The 19,131-nt window shown below is 49.9% G+C and overlaps 7 protein-coding genes across 7 annotated transcripts; 2 read left to right on the top strand and 5 right to left on the bottom strand.

Annotated features, from left to right (window-relative positions):
* Nucleotides 1-69: 69 nt before the first annotated feature.
* Nucleotides 70-1,280, top strand: N7509_002788 (H(+)-transporting V1 sector ATPase subunit D; the record flags this gene model as incomplete). The annotated part of the gene is made up of 8 exons (XM_056627425.1): nt 70-84; nt 145-257; nt 324-334; nt 404-729; nt 779-827; nt 885-894; nt 958-998; nt 1,051-1,280. The coding sequence occupies 8 exons, from the start codon at nt 70-72 to the stop codon at nt 1,278-1,280; spliced, it is 795 nt and encodes a 264-aa protein (XP_056493220.1).
* A 314-nt stretch (nt 1,281-1,594) lies between these two features.
* N7509_002787 (uncharacterized protein) lies at nt 1,595-6,771 on the bottom strand (the record flags this gene model as incomplete). The annotated part of the gene is made up of 9 exons (XM_056627424.1): nt 1,595-1,992; nt 2,074-2,380; nt 2,472-2,478; nt 2,533-2,606; nt 2,942-3,070; nt 3,133-3,643; nt 3,698-3,977; nt 4,035-6,540; nt 6,601-6,771. 9 exons carry the CDS (start codon nt 6,769-6,771, stop codon nt 1,595-1,597), a joined length of 4,383 nt encoding a protein of 1,460 aa, XP_056493219.1.
* Nucleotides 6,772-7,368: 597 nt separating this feature from the next.
* N7509_002786 (uncharacterized protein) lies at nt 7,369-8,676 on the bottom strand (the record flags this gene model as incomplete). Its single annotated transcript, XM_056627423.1, has 1 exon — nt 7,369-8,676. The coding sequence occupies one exon, from the start codon at nt 8,674-8,676 to the stop codon at nt 7,369-7,371; it is 1,308 nt and encodes a 435-aa protein (XP_056493218.1).
* Nucleotides 8,677-9,975: 1,299 nt separating this feature from the next.
* Nucleotides 9,976-13,859, bottom strand: pkcA (protein kinase c; the record flags this gene model as incomplete). Its single annotated transcript, XM_056627422.1, has 11 exons — nt 9,976-10,037; nt 10,101-10,506; nt 10,572-10,773; nt 10,836-11,439; nt 11,502-11,628; nt 11,665-11,933; nt 11,991-12,386; nt 12,444-13,025; nt 13,087-13,174; nt 13,240-13,352; nt 13,475-13,859. The coding sequence occupies 11 exons, from the start codon at nt 13,857-13,859 to the stop codon at nt 9,976-9,978; spliced, it is 3,234 nt and encodes a 1,077-aa protein (XP_056493217.1).
* Nucleotides 13,860-15,168: 1,309 nt separating this feature from the next.
* On the bottom strand, nt 15,169-16,680 carry N7509_002784 (putative MFS efflux transporter; the record flags this gene model as incomplete). Its single annotated transcript, XM_056627421.1, has 1 exon — nt 15,169-16,680. One exon carries the CDS (start codon nt 16,678-16,680, stop codon nt 15,169-15,171), a length of 1,512 nt encoding a protein of 503 aa, XP_056493216.1.
* A 412-nt stretch (nt 16,681-17,092) lies between these two features.
* On the top strand, nt 17,093-17,598 carry N7509_002783 (putative eukaryotic translation initiation factor eIF1a-like protein; the record flags this gene model as incomplete). The annotated part of the gene is made up of 2 exons (XM_056627420.1): nt 17,093-17,403; nt 17,481-17,598. The coding sequence occupies 2 exons, from the start codon at nt 17,093-17,095 to the stop codon at nt 17,596-17,598; spliced, it is 429 nt and encodes a 142-aa protein (XP_056493215.1).
* A 42-nt stretch (nt 17,599-17,640) lies between these two features.
* On the bottom strand, nt 17,641-19,005 carry alg3 (dolichyl-P-Man:Man(5)GlcNAc(2)-PP-dolichol alpha-1,3-mannosyltransferase; the record flags this gene model as incomplete). Its single annotated transcript, XM_056627419.1, has 3 exons — nt 17,641-18,228; nt 18,290-18,813; nt 18,882-19,005. The coding sequence occupies 3 exons, from the start codon at nt 19,003-19,005 to the stop codon at nt 17,641-17,643; spliced, it is 1,236 nt and encodes a 411-aa protein (XP_056493214.1).
* Between the last annotated feature and the right edge of the window lie 126 nt (nt 19,006-19,131).

Below are 19,131 nucleotides of genomic sequence, written 5' to 3'. Positions count from 1 at the left end.
GGCGTCATATCAATGCGTGGCCGCATACCCTAAGCTAATTGTAAACGCCTTGAATTCAAAGCCGTCGTCATGTCGGGTGCCGTGGTAAGTTCTATTCTCATGCCTTTGGAAGCTTCTCTTTGTTTATTGACAATCTATTGATAGGGCCGAGAACCAGTCTTTCCGACTCGCCAGTCACTGGGGTTGATGAAAGCCAAGCTGAAGGGGGCGGAGGTAGGCCACAGCTTATTGAAGCGGAAAAGTGAAGCATTGACAAAGTATGTACATCGGATTGTCCTCTAACTAGGCCTAGCTCCATAACTAACATCTCTCGCTTTCAACAGGCGTTTCCGAGGTACGGCATCCCAGTTCAGCTCAACCCGAGAACCCCCCACACCCCACACCTGCTAATCATGGGGCACAGAGATCACACGGCGCATTGATGAGGCCAAACAAAAGATGGGACGGGTCATGCAGATTGCGGCCTTTTCCCTAGCTGAAGTCAGCTATGCTGTCGGTGGAGATATCGGTTATCAGATCCAAGAATCGGCCAAGCAAGCTCGCTTCCGTGTACGAGCGAAGAATGAGAACGTCTCGGGTGTTTATCTTCCTCAGTTCGAGAGCTACACAGAAGAAGGTGTCAATGACTTCGGCCTGACTGGTCTTGGTAAGGGTGGTCAGCAGATTCAACGCTGCCGAGAGACATACGCGCGGGCCGTGGAGACACTGGTGGAGTTGGCCAGTCTGCAGGTATTCAGAGTTGCAATCGTTCGAATATGAGCTACGCTAACCACTCCAGACTGCCTTCTTGATTCTTGATGAGGTTATTAAGGTCGTCAATCGTCGAGGTAAGTCTACTCCATTGTACTGTGGCTAGTATGATAACTAATTCTTGACCATCACAGTCAACGCCATGTAAGCTATCAATCATCTAACAATGTGCAAGGCGCATGGCAGAATCAACTAACGTTTACAAAGCGAGCACGTCATCATTCCTCGAACAGAGAATACCATCAAATGTTTGCAACCCTCCCTATCGCATTGAACAGGCCCCCGCTAATACATATCAAGACATCAACTCCGAACTTGACGAGCTCGACCGGGAAGAATTCTACCGTTTAAAGAAGGTCTCGAACAAGAAACAGAGGGACAACGCCGCTGCAGATGCGGAAATTTTAGCTGCCAGAGAAAGGGCGGCCGAGAAGGCAGCGCAAAACGGCACGCCGCCAGTTGCAGAAGCCGAGGAACCTGGGGCGACTGATGTTCTTGGTGATCAGGAAGACAATGATGTTATCTTCTAGCCTTGCCCCCTCGCCCTGATTTCTCTCTCATTTATCTCGGACTATTGTCCCCACTGGCATTTGACTTCGCATCTGTATCAATTTTTTCGACTACCAACCTGTGTTTTATGTGCTTTAGCTACTTGGCTTTATTTCCGGAAATACATATTCTTGACTTCATTCGAAAGTGGGGCCCAAATGATGCGGGCAGCGATTCATTTAGACAGTAGTTCAGTTCTTCCGTATTGCAAATACATAAGTGATAGGCAGGACCCTCCAAACGCCAAAAAAGAATAGTAAGAGGTTGTTTTGGGGCGTATGTATCACAGAAGCGATCACTGTCGTTGGTAGGTAACGCGGATTGGCTTGCCCTGTTCTCCCATAGGCATGTTTGCGGTAGCCTCCTTTGCACTGATAGCACCAGCTTCGGCATCGTACTCGACGAATGCAATACCCTTGCGACCTGGCACCAATCTGACTTCCTGGAATCCGTCGAAACGACCGAACACCGCCGAAAGACCCTCTTGGCTAGCGTCATCTGGCAGGTCCCGCAAGAACAGAATCTTGTTGGGAGGAAGATATTCGTCTGGTACAACAGCAGCAGTGGCGCCCGATGTAGGCTTGAGACCAGCGCCCTTTGCGGTTTTGGCTGGGCGTACGTTGTCGGGGACCGCAGCGGCGGGGCGCTTGTGCTTCTTCTGTGCTTCGAGCGCATCATGGGCTTGTCGGCGCTCTAAGTGGAAGAAAGGATGATAGTCAGCATGTACGTCTCTTGAAAGTGGGATAAGACACTAGGGTGAGAGCAGTGATTCACCTTTCTCGGCGAGACGTTTCCGCTTGTGAGCCTCCAGCTCGTCCGAGCCACCCTCGCGCATTACAGTAGCATCGCTTCGGGTCTTCGCGTAATCCAGGACCATAGGCTTCTCAAATAGATCGAATCCATTGGCTTCATCGATGGCGCGGGTGGCCGCTTCGACGCTGTCATAAACGATGAAGGCCTGGCCCTTGGCCTTTAGGTTGGCCTTCGCGACGATCTCGAGCACATTGCCAAACTCCGAGAAGATCTCTTCAAGAGCCTCTTTTAGCTGATCGACCTTGATTGACTCCTCCAAATTCCGGATCTGTATGTTCAGGAAAGTCAGTCAATGGTCCGCGGCGGCGAGGGGATCGGGAATGGGGAATGGTGGGTGAGGAGGAGGATAGACTGCGTACGTAGACACTGCAAGAGGATGTTAGTGGATGACAAAAAGAGGGATGATGCCGGGAGGCTCACGTAGAATTAGGCGGAATGCCACCTGTAGATATACCTTCGGTCGCCATGGTTGCGACAAAGATGAGCTCCGGAAGCTGTGAGCGCGGTTGAGCTCTGATTTCCTTTGACGGAGGTTGCGATAAGCCAAGACTTTGCAGGCCTATGATTACAAAGCTGGAACCACTTTACATCAACTAGCATCATTGGTCTAGTGGTAGAATTCGTCGTTGCCATCGACGAGGCCCGTGTTCGATTCACGGATGATGCATTCTTTTTTGTCGATCATATTTGTTACCCCGTTATCTCTGACTTTATTTCTCTATTTTTTTTTGGTCTACTGCTTCCATATTTTCTCAGGTACGTTCTTGAAGGGATATCATGGTAGAGCTGCTGTAAAAAAAATACATCCAGTGTCACTAGGCTAATTCACAGGAAGTAGTTCGGCCCGCAGACCTTCTACTTTCTCTTTTAACTGCTTCGGTTGCTCCGACCAATTCTCATATCTGACTGTCTCGGAATCGGTCAGAATGAATATATATTCAGCTGCAGTCGATCGAACCTATGAAAGCGCAGAAATCCGTCAGCATATTAGTATAATCACTTATGAATAGACACACTTACCCTTGGGAAAGGATGAAGCAACAGCCCGGTCAACTTTTTCAAAGAATCTGCTCGTAATGGCCCCAGTCTGGATAAAGCAGCGTATACTTTAACCGCGGCTTCGATGCGGGAAATATTGGAGGAGCGGAAATGTGATTTCTGAACGAGAATAAAGACCTGTCGAAAGATCGGGTCTTGTTGCTCTGGGCTGGAAATTGCATAGCTGTCTATGAGAAATGAGATAAAATCGACAGTCGGAATTGCATAGCGATCGTCTTGAAGAGTATCCGTCAAAACAGTCGCCAAATCTTGCAGTATGGTGACCAAGACACTTTGACGTTCGGTAGATCTGTGGGAATTGACAAACTGAATCAAAGCTGATCTAGTTGCTCGCACAAGACCGTCAGAGCCTGCCACTGCTGATGTAGCCAACCCCTTCAGGAAAGGCAGGCGTAGCCAGTCAATGGAAAATAAAGTGAACAGCTGATCAAAGTATCTCTGAGAGGATACTTGGCTGAAATGCTCATATTTACTACTTCGCAGTTAGCACTCATCGAACTGATAGGGCCACTAGAGGCATGGCTACCTTTGCAACTTGGGAAAATCGGATGATTCCCAATAACCTTGTAGGCAAATCCAAGCCTGTAATCGAACCTTGTCAAGCTTTTCAGATGCAAGTCGACAGAGACATCCGACCAAGTCTTGGGTAATTTGCGAGCGGGGTGACACCCCAGCGTTTTGCTTCAAAAGAACTTCTGCTGCTTGAATTGCTTCTACTCGGATAAGTGACCCAATATCACCTCTTCTGTCAGTAGTATAATCATTAAGGAAGTTCAGGACATTGCTTGCAATCTCCGTAGACGCAACTAGGATCTTGTTAGCTCGGGATTATTTCCTACCCGCCATATAAAGGGGCAGCATACCTATGTTTGGCAGGACTTTGGTGGCTAGGCATCTCACGGAAGCCACTCGCTTTTGAATAGGTTCTTCTATTCCTGCATAGCGAAGCAATTCTGTGATAATGCTCTGGCGCAGATTCTCATGTCCTTCAAGTTTCTTGAAAACAGCACCTAGCGCTAAAATCTGGCCGCGTCCACTCGGTAAGCTTGCTGAAGCACGTAGGTGGGAGAACCATGCTTGAATCGTTTCCTTTTGTTTGCCTGAGGATAACAACGGAAACAACGCAGCCAGTGCATTTGATGAAGTTTCAATGGAAATATCATCGCTTCGGGAAACGCAGAGCGAAAGAATCTGGAGTGATCGTTCGAGCAAAGCATCAGGTGGCGCAGAAATTCCGGCGGACACGATAGACCGCGAAAGTGAGGCGATCAAGCAAGCAGATGCTTCTGCAGTCAGCTCAGGCCGGGAATTTTGTTGAGTCAAGTCCTTATCAGCAGGGCCCAATGAGGACGCCAGAATCTCCCAGAGCCCGTTCACCTGAGAGGCGACGCTCCTTTCTTCAGACGTGTTCCTCATCTCCGGAGCAGCTTCCCATTCACTGATATAGGCATCTACCGTAGAGGCAATCGACAAAAAACATCCGTGGCGCGCCTCCACATCACTTCGAGGAATTCGTGGGAGTTTCCGCAGCAGGCGTTCAAACACCGTAGTCATGGTTTTGAATTTTTGCTGGGTACTCAAAATTCCAATAGATTTCGCCGCCTGTCTCCTAGACTCAGCATCCGGTGATGCAATTCCTCTCCATTGTATCAATGCCTCGAGCAAAGGGCTCCAGTACATAGGATCTAATGAAGCGGTGGCTTTAGCAACGTCGATCATCGCACGAGATCGCCGTGCAACAGCATGGTAATCAACAACCTGCACGAGAGGGATTCCTTCTGTGATAGTGTTGGGGTGACGACCAATCAACTCTTGTAAAGCAGCGGAGGCACCTCGTCGAATACTTCCCGAAGGGTCTACACATGCCGAGCAAACAAGCTCAACAGCAAGCTTTTGCAAGACATCCACTTCATCTGTTCCAGACATTGAAGGAATAACTTGCTGTTGCAACGCTTGCAACTCCGATGTTGCGTATTTCCGTGACAATGCCCAGATACCGAAACATGCGGCATCTCGAACACCCGTTCCCATTGAGCTTCCGGTAGAAGACCTCTGTTCAAAATCAAGACCAGACACAAGAGATTGGAGAATTTCAGGAAGTTGCGTGATGGGAGGTGCACGTCGAAAAAGTAAGTGGGATAATGTAAGCATCAAGCCCTGCCACCGCTGGGCGTCCACGGCGTTCAGGTTTCGCCTCAGCCTATGCGTCCCGATCTTTCTCGCTTCAAATGGTGTCACCAAAGTGCCGTCGTCTTTTTCGTACAGTATATTTTCCCCTAGCGAACCAATAACGGCCTCTATGACCTCGGCACCCATCTCTGAGTCCAACTTCAAGGTAATCACACTGAGAGCTTTGCTTGCAGCGAAACGAACGGGTGTGTCTTTATCTGCCAAGGCGACGAGGAAGTGATCGATAGCCTCTTCCAGGATGTTCGACAGCTGGTCATCTGTGATCTGACTGTCTCCTCTCTCACTTAGAGACAAAGCCATCACGGTTACGTTGCGAAGGATCTTTACAACGGTCTTCTTGGCCAACGCAGAGGACTGTATCGTTGCAGATATATCTGACTTCTCCTGCGCCACTCGGAGTATTTGTTCAAACATGCTTTGTAGCATAGGAGCGAGATCTTCCACTTGACCCGAGCCACCCAAGCGAGCGATAAAAGAGAGCACCCCGATGCAGGAGTAGACAGAAGGTGGCTCCGCACCTCCAACCGGCAGAATAGTAGCAAATGCCCATTCTTTGAGGCCTTTTAGAAGTCCCAAGGCCTGCATATCTCTGCGTAAGACGAGTCGGGCAAGGAGGGCGGTCGCAGCCTCGCGTTCCTTGCCCGGGGCGTTGATATACTGTAACGCCACCGACAAAAGAGATTTGGCAGCCACCGGGGTATGAGATGAAATATTGCCCAGCTGTTGCAAATTATCATAGGGGATCGGGATATCGTCAGATGATAGTGAGGAAAGATCAAACGGCGCGAGAAGCAAATGCGAAAGCCAGACAAGCATCACATAACGTTCTTCCCATTTCATGCTCAGTGACTCGGCCCCCGGAAAATCATCCACCGGGTTTGAGGGCGGAGCTTCATCCCACTGAATGAAAGCTCGTAGCATGGATTCGAGGTATTTCGGCTCATTGTTCAGGAACCGGCTGATTACTTTGACTCCACGTACCTTGCAGAAGGTATAGAGCAATCTGCATATGGCCCGTGGAAGTGGATATAAAGCAATACCCTGTGCATTACTCGCAGCTTGCACGCTGTATTGGCCTCGATGCTTGATCAAATACGCCAGAAATGCATCCACTAAAGGAGGCAGCAGCTTCTGGAGATGCGGGTCTAGAAGCTGTGGCCATTCTTGAAAGGGCTCGAGCTGTCATCGGAGTCAGTTGCGAGGATTTCAATGTGGGTTGATGATGCCCTGGAGACTTACGAGGCTGACAAGCTTCTCTGCCTTCGACTCTGGTGTCCATTTGCGTGGGGTACGGTGAGGGGCACCATTTTGAGATTTCCACAACAACGATGGCAGCTTGGCCGAGAACTCCGAAACTAGGTCACTAGATGCTCGCTGGAGTTTGACATCACGGTCCTCTGCTGCATCCATTGTGGCGAACTAAATATGGCAGATGGTCTGGGGTGAATGTTGTGAAAAGCGTCAAGACCGGACTGGATCATGTGACTCGGCCTGTCTGGATTCAATCTCAGAACAACATTCCAAGGTTATTCTCCCATTTTCATGTAACACTAGTAGCATTCTGTTCATAAAGAAGAATGAAAGGTACTAGTTCTCCTTTCTAAAGCCGAGTCAATTTTGAGCGACTTGAAAGGTCAAGTTGAGGTTGTGGTTCCTGCCGATAGAGTGAGGCCGAGGGCAATATATACTGTAGTAGTGAAACTTGAACATTGGGCAGCCTGTCAAACCCAACCAACAAGTTCCAAGGTTGGACTTCAACTTATCAATAAAGTCATTCAACTAAAGCTTACTAGATAAAAATAAGACAGAAACCTCCGAGAGTCTATGGAATAACAGTAAGCTAATCTCTACATCTGGAAGTTGAAGAAATAGCAAATTGACAGCTCATTTGACCGAGGCCGAACAACTAATGACTCCTAGGAGACTTAAAAGAACGCCAAAACACAAAAAGACAGCAGATCGCACCTCTCTTCCCCATAGTAACCATTTGGGAACCAGTAATCAAAATCAGTCATCGTCACTAAAATCACTGTTTTGGCCGCGGAAGAAAGGTGCCCGAGGGCCTGAATATGTAGCAGCAAGTTTCAACATAGTTTCCCGCACGTGAATCACTGAAATAGCCAAGGCGAGAGAGTTCCAAACATCTTGGTCGGGCTCGGTGAGATCGAATTGACCCATATATTTCACTCGTTTGTCAACAGCTCCACCCCAGGCGGGGGAGCTGGGGTTTGAATCGAGGGACAGTATAGTGGCAATGGGCCCGCAAATAACATATCCGACCAAGGTAGGCCAGTATACATCCTTGATCCCTTCATATGCGCTTCTGTGCTGAAGTGCCAGTTTTGTGAGCTTCTTCACCACCTTCGTGACAGTCTCGACGGTTGGCTGTCCAAGCTGTTGAGCGTATATGATGTGAAACGGAAGAGTGTCGGAATTGGTTTGGAGCCCGGCATCGTCGATAGCCCAGCGAATATACTTTGCAATCACCTTTCTTATCACCTCCGGTGGATAAACTGCTGTCAAAATACCGCAGTCTCTGACCTGTCCACCCAAATCCAGGAGTTCTTTCATAGCTTTGATTGCATGGAACTCAGATCGTGTCTTTGTTTTGAATATTATTTCCTCTAACTCGTTGGCACGTGGTTCTTCCGAAGAGAAGAGTGACTCGGGTAGCGTAGAGAAGTCTGTTTTCCAGTGGTGATACATCACCGGTTTGCAACCACGTAGAGCAAGCTCAAGGTACAAATTCCTTTCTCCATCGCCCATCTTTGAGTTTGTCGGAACTCGCACTGCTTTAGCCATACGCCTAGCTTTCTCCTGTGTAATCTCGTTGACGAGATTTCTTCGTTCAACCCCTGCCTGGGATTTAGCATGTTCTTTATCGAATTGTGCTTCGATTTCGAAGTCGTCGTCTGGTGATCCATAGTCTCGATAGGGATCGTCATCTTCATTGTGTTTCTTTTTGCGATTCCCATCCTCATCCTGGGAGCCCGAGGAGTGTTCAGAAGAGTCCGATGCAGCAGTTCGTCGAGAACTAGTAGAATAACCGATCCGAGGAGGGCTTTTGCTTTCGGCCTTGACGGAATTGGATCGTATCTGGGTCGTCTCGCGCACGCGGTGCGGATTTGCCAAGGGCAAAATCTTGCGTGTTTCTTGTTTTGCTTTTGGCTTGCTAGGTCTTTTGAGTCCTTCCTCAATCTTTTGACGCTTACTTTGACTGGGACTGTCCAGAGCCCTGCCACGTTTACGCGGGCCTCCAAGATGCCTCGGTGGAGTCGGAATCAGATTTGGAGGGGTGCCTCGTTTGGAACTCATGGTGACCCGAGTAGACTTTGAAGACGAGACGGAGCTGCTATGAGAGCTGGAGCGAGTTTTCAAGTTCCGAGGACGAAGACGAGGAGGAGGGCTCGCGCGTTCAAGTTGATTGGATGACCTTAGCTGCAACAAGGCGAGGAAGGAGCGCGCTGGAGGAAGCCCTAACTCTCTTTGCTGGATGAGTTGGATCTTGTAAAACCATCAACCAGCGAGTGGAAGATAACTTAAGTGGTGAATCTCTTGATGTTCAATGAAGAAGGATGAGTGTGGTGGGCAAAGGCAAAGGGTGGATGGGGGAAAGGGGATGGGAAAGAGGGAGAACGACTCGGGCTCGAGTCCCTTGTGTATGCGGAGTCGGGAGGCACCAGCATTGAAGATGTTCCATTGGATTGGTTATATTAGGTGAAAGAAAGACTAAACCAAAGAATTAAATCGACAAGTCACCAAGTAGAGCGAAGATTCACACAAAGAAAAAAGACGCAGAGGAGTGTCCAAGCCAAACCTACTATTATTGACTACGATGGACAAAGAGTTTGATGGCCGAAGCTGGTCAAAGGAGACCTCTCGACAGGACAGTTATCCAAGTCAGGGAAATGTCAAAGAGTGCAGGATTTATTAGTTCGTATTTGCATTTCCTGCCCAGAGCCATGGGAACCAGATACTCATCAGCAATATGACTGCAAACTATTTTCCACAGACACGGCGCCAGTTCCACCGAGAACCACACAGACCGTAGTCTTTCAAACGATTTCGAATCATTCCCCAGTCAACACGATTTTTTTTTGTTGAAAAACACCCCCAACCCTCGTCCTCATCCTTATCCTCATCCTCATCCCCATCCCCGTTCGTGTGGTCGTATGCCACCAGCACCCCCGAACAACCATGACCCGGCATGGCGTAGAACAGTCGTCAATCGACTAGTCCGCAAGAAATAGAAATAGAACTCGCCCGTTTAAAAATACGCAAAAAAGAGCAATTTAGATACGCAGGACAGAAAAGAGAAAAAATGGGAAAAAGCAATAGCAACATAGTTGCCCCATTACTCATATCATTCGGCACAACGAAGCAAACTTGGCGAAACGATTTGCAGTCAGCGTCTACGCCGACTTTCGATCAAACACACAGCTGCGATGGGTATGTAGAGCAGGCTGAATAGAAGCACAAGCGTGAAGCTCAGAAGAACCCGGTCGTGACGGCGTCAGACCATGGCGCACCGAGTCAGTGTCGAGTAGACAGGACACGGCGCTAGGCTCTCGATGAAAAAAAGTCAATTTTCGCGGACTAAAAAACCACCCGGTATTAGGCAAAGTCGGCGGTGTAAGAGAAGCCCCGGAACTCTTCCTGCATAGCTTGGGAGAGCACTGAATAGAGAAGAGAAGGGTTAGTTAAAATTATATTGAATGTTAAATCCAAAATATTCTTACCAGATTGAACAGGGGTCAGGACTGGAGTCACACTGGTGAACTCCTGGTCGAAGTTACTGGTGTCCGTAGGGCTGCTAATGGTGGGGATGAAGGGTGGAGGAACGCGCTTGTGGTAGATGTCATCCCAGTTGATGTTGCGGAAGAAAGCGTGAGACATAACTTCCTGGGCATCGGTAGGTCCAGAGCCAAGTCGTAGCTCAGGCTCACGAGTCAAGAGCTTCTGCAAAATAGAAACGGAGTCGCGGGGCATGTGGATGGGGTAGAGGGGCTCGTCTGCAAGAATAGCATCGTAAATTTCATCCTCATCCTCACCACGGAACGGAGACTGTTGCAGAAGCATCTGGTAAATGAGGACACCAAACGCCCACCAGTCAACTGCCCTTCCGTACTTCTTGTCCAACAAAATCTGCACATCATAGTCAGTACATGGGGACTTTTGAGCTGAGTATACTTTTTAGGAGATAAACTTACTTCAGGTCCCATGAATTCGGGTGTACCACAGAAGGTGCTAGTGGTGCAGCCGTACCACATGTTCTCCTTGCAAAGACCGTAATCACCAATCTTGATATGACCATCCAAGGTCAACAAGATGTTGTCAAGCTTCAGATCACGGTAAATGACTCCGTTCTCGTGGAAGTACTTGAGAGCCAAGCAGACTTCCGCGGCGTAGAACCTAGAATGTCAAGTTAGAACTTCGAAATTTATTACGCAATATTGTGCAACTTGTGAACGTACTGTGCCCTCTTCAATCCAAATTGACCGCGCTGAATGTGCAGCATAAGATCACCACCACTGATATACTCCATCACGAAATAGACTCGGGTCTCGGTCTGGAAACAGGCGTGCAAGTTCAACAGGAATGGGTGACGTTCCTTGTTGGCAATCAAGAAAACACGCTTTTCAGACTTGGTGCTCTCAACCTCATCGTTCTCAATGATGAATTCCTTCTTCAGAACCTTAATGGCATACAGCTTCCGCGAGCTCTTCGTCTCAGCCAACATGACCTTACCGAAGTTACCCTTTCCAAGAACAGCAAGGAAATTGAAGTGATCCAGCCCAATGCGAGACTTTGACTGAGGAGGGGCAATATCATCCGCTGCAGTCGAGGGCAAAGGTTGCGATGCAGGCTGCATGGCCTGCATAGGGGGCTGCATCTGTTGTTGCGGTGGCGGGGGCATTCCATAAGGCGATGAAACAGGGGCAGGCTTCGAAACCGCCTGAGCCTGTGGTGGGTGTTGGAAAGTGGCATAGACAGATGGATCATAGTGAGCATGGGGAGGAGGTTGTTGTTGTTGTTGCTGAGGAGGAGGAGGCTGCACTGGAGGTCGGGTCATTTCAGCTAAGGCTAGAGTGTTAGCATAGGGGCGATATGAGAAAGAGACAATAAGAGCAAATGCATACTAGGCGTCTGCTGAGGGCTACGCAGACTTGCCGCGGCGGCGGCAGCAGCCTGGGCAGCGGACCCAGAGGTAGGCGACTTCGGTGGCAGGGGTTGGCGCTGAGCATTCTGTGCAACAGCTGTTGGTGACTGTGGAGTCATATAGGAGTTAGTCGCAGCGCTTACCGCTTCAGCCGAAGCTTTTCTGGGCATTGCCCCGTAGGGACCCTCGCCAGGCTTTTGGGGATAAGAAAGGGCGATGTTGTCTTGAGGGGGGTGCGGTGGACCGCTTGGTCGGAGGGTACGACCGCTGAGACCGGAACTGACAGAAGTAGACTTGTTGTGATTCTTGGCACGAATAAGAGTTTCCAGGATTTGGTTCGCCGCCTCCATAGACATGCCGCAGAAGTCAGGGACCAAATGCGTACAATGAGCGTGGGAAGTAAGACCACATTCTATAGGGAAAAAAAGTCAGTCCTGTCAAGAATTAATTCTGATAATTGTCAACATACCACTGCAGCGTTTAGCATTTTTGCGTCCAAATGGAAGAAGATAACCACAATGGCAACACCAATTGGCGGAAAGGTTGGAAAACCCTTCGAAGCGATGAGGAATGCGGTGGTTGATCTTCTCTTCGTCGGGGTCGGTTTCGTAGTTGGCCTTGCTGATACACTTGGTGACAACCTTCGAGTAGCACTTTTTGTGACATGTGTACTTGCAGTCGGCACATTGCATACCCGCAGCATACTTGAGAAATTCTCCACACAGCGCACAGCGCATGATGTTGTAGAATTGTTGGGTGACGAACTTGTGGCCCTGCTTCTCGTGAACCTCCTCCTTCTTTTGACGAACGGCACCTTGACGGTTGAGACCAATATCGAAAGGACGGCGGTCCTTCAATTGTTTGGCTATAACAAAGAATTAGCATCCTGTGGTCGTCACAAGAAAGGTCACATGAGGCTTACCGAAACTCATCGAGAGATGGATCCGACCAAACGGTTCCAAAGCAAACCATGAGTCAATCATCACTGTTGGAGGCGCATTCGGGTTCTCCGGCATCGCGCCCTGGGGAATAGCCATGTTGCCAAAGCTGCCCGGGCCATTGCCATGGGAAGAGCCCATGGGTGAGCCTGGATGATCGGATCGAGGTGTACTGGAATCACCGGCCATTCTATCCGCAGAAACCCACCCGGAGTTATTGAGCTCGGACTCAATCTTCTTGCGACGCATCTCCTCTGCAATGTCCGAGATGCGCACCCATAACATACCAATGGGCGTGGGGCGATCCCCGGACTTATCGTAAACAGTAAGCTCAATTTCATTCGCCTTGTCAATATCGATCGAGAAGGCCTCATCCACCCATTTGTCGGTCCGGCTGGGTTTCGTCCTAGCCTTGATTGTATCTTCCACCTTGACAACGATATAGGTTTCTGGGCCACGTGAGAACCTGGAGCTCGCGGCGTGATCCACATCATTGACGGCATGAATCCGCATCGTAAGAAGACCGGTCAATGGCTTGCGCATGTTGGGGCTGCTAAGACTTTCGTCTATGTTTTGTTAGTTCCCGAGACAATAAAGTCAATAAGTACTATTCAAAACGTGACATACCATCGGCGGCATCGTTCGACTCGATATCGACGTGGAGATCCTCGTATCGCTTCAAGGCCTGCTTTAACAGCTGGATCTTCTGGTTACTCTCGATGCGTCGGCTTTCGGCGTCCGCGCGACTCTTCCGATCGCCTCGTCTTGATAAAGCCGGACCATCTTTTCGATACCCGCCTTGTATTGCTTCTCCACACTCAGCTTGAACTCAAGCTGGGACAGCATGAGCTGAATCTTCGGTCCGAGATAAGCGGTGTCATACTTGATGAGATCTGAAACATCCGTCTAGTCAGCATTCCAATGGCTCCAAAAAAGATGATCGTTTGACCGAGAGATTTCCCCAGATTTTGGGGTGAGATATGGAGGGGGAGAGAATTCGAGGAAAGCGACGTACCTAGCTTGGTGTAATTAGGGCGCGCCTTGGGGATGGGGGCATATGGGCGAGGGTCGGGAAAGGGGGCACCCGATGGCATCGAACCGGAGCCACCTTGAGGATAACCAGCTTCATCTTCAAAGTATCCGTCCTTTGGCGGGGGCGCGGGCCCGCCTCGCTGACCTGGAGAACCACCACCTTCTTGCTCGATCCGGCGAATCTGAAGCTCTCGCATCTTCTCCTCCAGGTAGGCGATATTCTTACGGCCATCACGGATATTGACGTCGACTCTCTGTTGCACGAGGGGGTTGTCGGTCGACTGCCGCATGTTACTGGCGGCGGCGATGAGGGCCTTCTCTCGCTCTATCTTGCGATAGACCGAGGCAATAAGCTCGTCGCCATCCATTATGGGAGGTCCGAGGGATCAAAACTGGGTTGTTGCGCCGGACCGTGGGGGGCGGGGGAGGTGTAGGTGGGAGAAGGGATTCGCGGGGCTCTTGTTGACAGGGGGGGGGGGTAAAAGGATGACGGTAAGGATAATGCCACTTCGGAAAATGTACTAGCATAGGAACATGCAACAAGGCGGGGATCGTCACGATAAGGGCCAGCTGAAAGTGAATTTCAGCAGATCATATTAAGGGAAACTACAAGTACAAGCACAAGTACGAGTTACGTCAAATAATCCCAGTAGTGTTAGGCGCGAATTCAATACATTGTGGCGAAAACCGTGACATCTACACGTGAGACCTTGGCTTCCCCTCCTCTGCTCTGGCCACACACAATTCTAGACTATGGAGGACTATTCTCCTCCGAGACACCTGGCCCCAGTCCATCCAGTGAAATTCAATGACCAAACAAAAAGAAACACACACAAATACGAAAGCTGCCATTGAACCACAAAAAAGAGCCTTTGAAGATTTACAACCAGAAAACACCCACCCAAACTTCCAATCGATGACCACAGCCCCAGCCGAGCCCGCGGGGTCGTGATTGGTAGAGATCTGGTCCAGAATGTCTCAGCATGGCGGCGATGCCGTCGGTCGTACAAAGTGGAAAGAAATAATAAATTAGAACGACGATGCCTGCGACTCGTCACTGCACGCTGATCGCCTGAGGCGTGCGACCGTTCACTCTCCTTGCCGCGTACATGGACAAGTCCCCTCGACTCGACTCGACTCAACTCGACTCGGTTACATTGCACACATTCTTCGCACAATGGTCTTGTCCACCTGTATCGATATCATTCGTTTCTTGGTGGTCGTAAAACTTTGAAATGACCTGACCCCAAATCGTAGAGTCATCCATCCCACTTGTCAACCTCGTGTGTTGGGTAGAGTGGACCTCCCAAGGAAGTGTAAAGATGGGCATTATTATACAGCGTTATTCCTCGCGGACCGGCTTCCAAATTAATTCCAATTTTCATCCCGAATGAGTAGCTTTTCTTTTATTCAACTCTATTCGATTTTTATTCTCAGTCATAGGGTCTTATTGATGCTTTGTTGATAACATTGTGGAAAGTACAGTAGCAAGACTCGGCTAGTCATGTACTGCTGTGCCCAACTCCATCAGCCGGTCGAAACGGGAATACAGGCATTACATCACCCCTACACCTCACAATGATAATGAATTACTCTCGAGCGAGATTCATCCCGATATTTCCAAGTCCGGTGGGCATATCAAATCATGCACAGCCACATCTGAGTTCAGAAAGACCCTTACTCGGATCTCTTCGAAATCTTCGGCAGCAACAACCAACTAGTAGCCATCACCCCATACAGACCGATACAAATCGGATGCAGGACCATAGTACCCACATTCTGCGCGAGGATACCGGTAAAGAAGGGCGAGACCGCTCCACCGCTGCTGCCAAGTGCACTGATGAAGCTTAAACTAGACATGTGCATACTTCGCGGCAGTAGCCTCGTAAAAACCACCGTGGCACATGGATACACAGCTCCAAGCAAAAGACCTAGAATTGCAACCGTGACAGCTTCTCCGATGACATTAGGGATGAGCCAAGTCATCAGCTGAAAAGCCACAGCGCCGGCCACCATCAAGACTACTGCTGTCTTTTCGCCTAGTTTCGCGGCCGGATGAGTGAGCAGAAACCGGCCAGCTGTTATTCCAGCCCAGAAACCTGCGCTGACGTATCCAACCCGCGAGGGGTCGCCATTTCGGTAGCTGATCAGGAAAGAAACCACCCATCCCGAGACGGAAACCTCAGCTCCCTGGTAAGCGAAGATGAATAAGGCACCAAGCAGGGTAGTCCGGTTCTTGATAGACTTTTTGAGGATCTGGGCCCGAGTCAAAGTTTCGCCAGCAATACTGGTAGGACGAGAAGTTGTTTGATGAAGAGGTCGTTGCGGCTCTGCCGGGGTATCTTTCTCATAGTTGAAGAATGCCCACGAGGAGAACGCGAGATTGAAGAGACAGAAAGCTAAGGTAATAGAATAGAAGATCGACCAGCGGATCCCACTTGACACCATAGCAGTTGCAAAAAGCGGTGCAACAGTACCTCCAATACCATATGACCCATGAAAACAGCCCAGGGCTGTAGTTGCATTAGCTAGATTCGCGCAGTACACGTTGCTAAGAGCCAGACTGAGAGCCATCCCGAACCCGAGAAAGAAAAAGCAGGTCACGACCACCGGGAAGGATGGCTGGCAGATTATGACCACATAGCTGACGGCCAGACACGCCATCGCAAGTATATAGCTCTTCGAGCGGCCTAGTTTCGTCTCCAGGGCATGTGTAACTGGCGCCGCCGAGATGAACCCGAGGGCATTGGTCACGAAAATCAGCGACACGACGGCGTATCCGATGCCATAGTGTTTCTCGATGTAAGGAATCAAGGCACCCGGGGCACTATCGTTCATTCCATTGCCGAAATTGATGAAACAGACGCTCAACAGCCGCCATTTGGTTTTCCATGAAGGATTGGTTCGATCTGGGACCCACTCTATGGCTTCATTCTCGGCGTCTGGGGTTGATAGACGGCTTTCCAATACACCTGGAGTAGGGGTTGGCGTGGATACACCCGTTTGTGGTGAAAATACTGGCTCAGCAGTCACTTTAGTTGCGCTGTTGTGTGGCTGTAACTCATTGAGTTCATAATCTGACGGAGGGTGCGTGACGCCTTGCTTATCCTTCCGCACTGCAGGCGGGGGAGTGGAGATCTGCGAGGAACTCTCGATCTTTAGAAAAGCTCCCAGACTGGAGGCTGCCATATTCGCCCAATCTTTTTGGGGGCTAAGCACCACTGCAAAGGCTTTATCAGGCCAACGATGGCTTAGAGACTTAACAAAGAGATCTGGTGAAGGAGGAAAAAGAATGAGGTGTTGGACTTCAGTTGACTCAATGTGGGGAAAAAACACTCCGGTCAAGTGATTCCAATCTGCAGGAGTGCATTATCTGACCACCTTTGGCGAAACATCCTACAAGTAACTTGAAGTCGGGGACTTTCTCCATTAGGCGGGGCCCCGACTCCACGACTCTTTGGAGGGGAACTTGTGGGTAGTTTGTCATCGTGCGGAAGCCCCGCCGATAAGCCCAACGAGGAAATTTCTCCCACCCCTCCAAAGAGCTCGACATACTCCTGCAGCTCCCTCATAATCGCCAATCCTCGCCAATTAAATCGCAATGGCACCGCCTCGTCGAAAGGTCCTGGCTACGGCCGAGGAAACCATGTTCCCACCGAATGAACTGGCCGAAACCCACCACATCGTGCGAGGACTCAAGGGCACCGGCAACAATATCTACCAAATTGAATTCCCAGACAAGACACAAATGTTGGCTGAGCTGCCAGCGAGATTTCGATCGACCTTCTGGATCAAGCGCGGTTCATATCTTCTGGTCGACACCAAGGCACAGGAGGAACGGGACAATAAAATTGGCGCGGAAATTATCAATATTGTGCGGGATGAAAAGGCCTGGCGGAAGGCCCCATTCTGGTATGGGATCATTCTCTCTTCTCTGCTACGCTGGTTTATACAATAGATCGCGCTTTATTAATTCGCTCTTCTTGCAGGCCCAAGGAATTCGTGAAACAGCCAATTGTCACCGCCAACTCCAATTCCGACTCCGACTCCGAGGAGGAATCTCGCGTGGGAAAAATGCCCTCTTCTGATGAGGACTCTGACGCTTGAAACAACCTGTCAAATTCAAAATGAGGATTCAATGCCTATCGTCTATTGAGAACGGGGTGCTTTTCCACGCTCGCCGCCATCAACCTCCCCGAGCCCGCTGATGAACACGCCAAATACCTGAACCGCAAGGGACAAGACCACCGCTGCCGAACTGGCGTTGGTGCTTGGGTACACGTTCCAGGCCCATTCCTGAACCGCCCACAGGACATAAATCAGAACGGGGTGGAAGTTGGCCTGCCACAGGAGGAATGGGGAGGCCCAGGCCAGATATGCGAAGAACTGGTAATGCAATGATCTGGCGCAAAGCATGCCGATCGCCAATGAAGTCAGCATCATGTTCATAGTGAAATTTTTGGATAAGGCGATGCGAGGTCTCCATCCGCGGAGAAGGTCACGGGCGAAGCTAAAAATGTTCATACCCGATGGCTTGACCCAAATGGTTGAGAAAAACCCCAGGAGGGAGACGTGCAAAGCCAGCAGACCCAACGAGAACTCCTTTGAGAGGAAAGTTTCCTCTCCGACAAACCTCCAGTTAACGGTCCACTTGAACATAAACTGCCGGGTTAGCTCAAAAGCCCGATTAATGTAGCCCGTGTAATTTTTGCGAGTGAACGGTCTTGCGAGCAACATCTGTAGACTTTGTATCAGTTTGCTGCCATCGATGTAGAATTTCCAGGGACTCTTGACTCACCTGGGGCTGGAAAGCTACAATCGCCTGAACAACGCTGCCACGCAGACCGTTGTCAAATGCGCTGAGGACGGCAATGGCTGGTGCGAGCAGAACTAGTGTCATTTTGACAGAGACACCAAGAGACCATACTGTGATGCCAAGTAAGGGCTTCTTTTTCATCCAAGAATAAATTGCAAGCCACATAAAGAAGGCGGCAATGCCATCATTGAACATGCGGAGCATGTAGATGCTATGAAGCCGCTTGGACAAGACGAGGAGCGGGAACAGATATGGTGGCGCATGAACCTGCCGATAGCAGGCAATGACGATAATGAGAGTCGCCAGGTAGATCGCCGCGAAAATAGTCTGTCCTAGGAGGATATCGCGCCCTTGATCGGTGATGTAGTAGAGAAGGGCATAAATGTAGACGTGGCCGGCGGGATAGACGAGGGGGCCGGTCGAGCCTTCGATGGAGGGATAGTTGCGTTCCCCATCGAGATATAGCTTCACTTGCTGCATGTAAGTCGTCCAGTCAATCTCGGTATCTGGAGATGGGCGGGGTGCGATTAGCTTGGCCCTGTCCGCGACGCGACGGGATGAGATGTGCACTCACAGGAGATCTTCCAAATGACAAGTGCACACAGCACTGCATCGCCTAGGATAAGTAAGGGCCCGATCCATTGTGTGTGCCTTGGGTGGGTTAGCACATTGTATATAAAGCGCGCCCAGGGGCCCATTGCGATGCAAGTGATTGAGGCGGAATGTTCCAGGGTGGCTTGATGGGGGACTTTTGACGTGTGGAGTGCAACTGGCTGTGGCTGCTCTGTCCAATAAAGACCCACTTATTTTCATAGTCGACATGA

Source organism: Penicillium cosmopolitanum, assembly GCF_028827165.1.
Source record: "Penicillium cosmopolitanum strain IBT 29677 chromosome Unknown utg000004l:1.0-4361866.0:1.0-4365735.0, whole genome shotgun sequence".
NCBI classification, from domain to species: domain Eukaryota; kingdom Fungi; phylum Ascomycota; class Eurotiomycetes; order Eurotiales; family Aspergillaceae; genus Penicillium; species Penicillium cosmopolitanum.
This window is presented reverse-complemented; position numbering and strand designations above follow the sequence as displayed.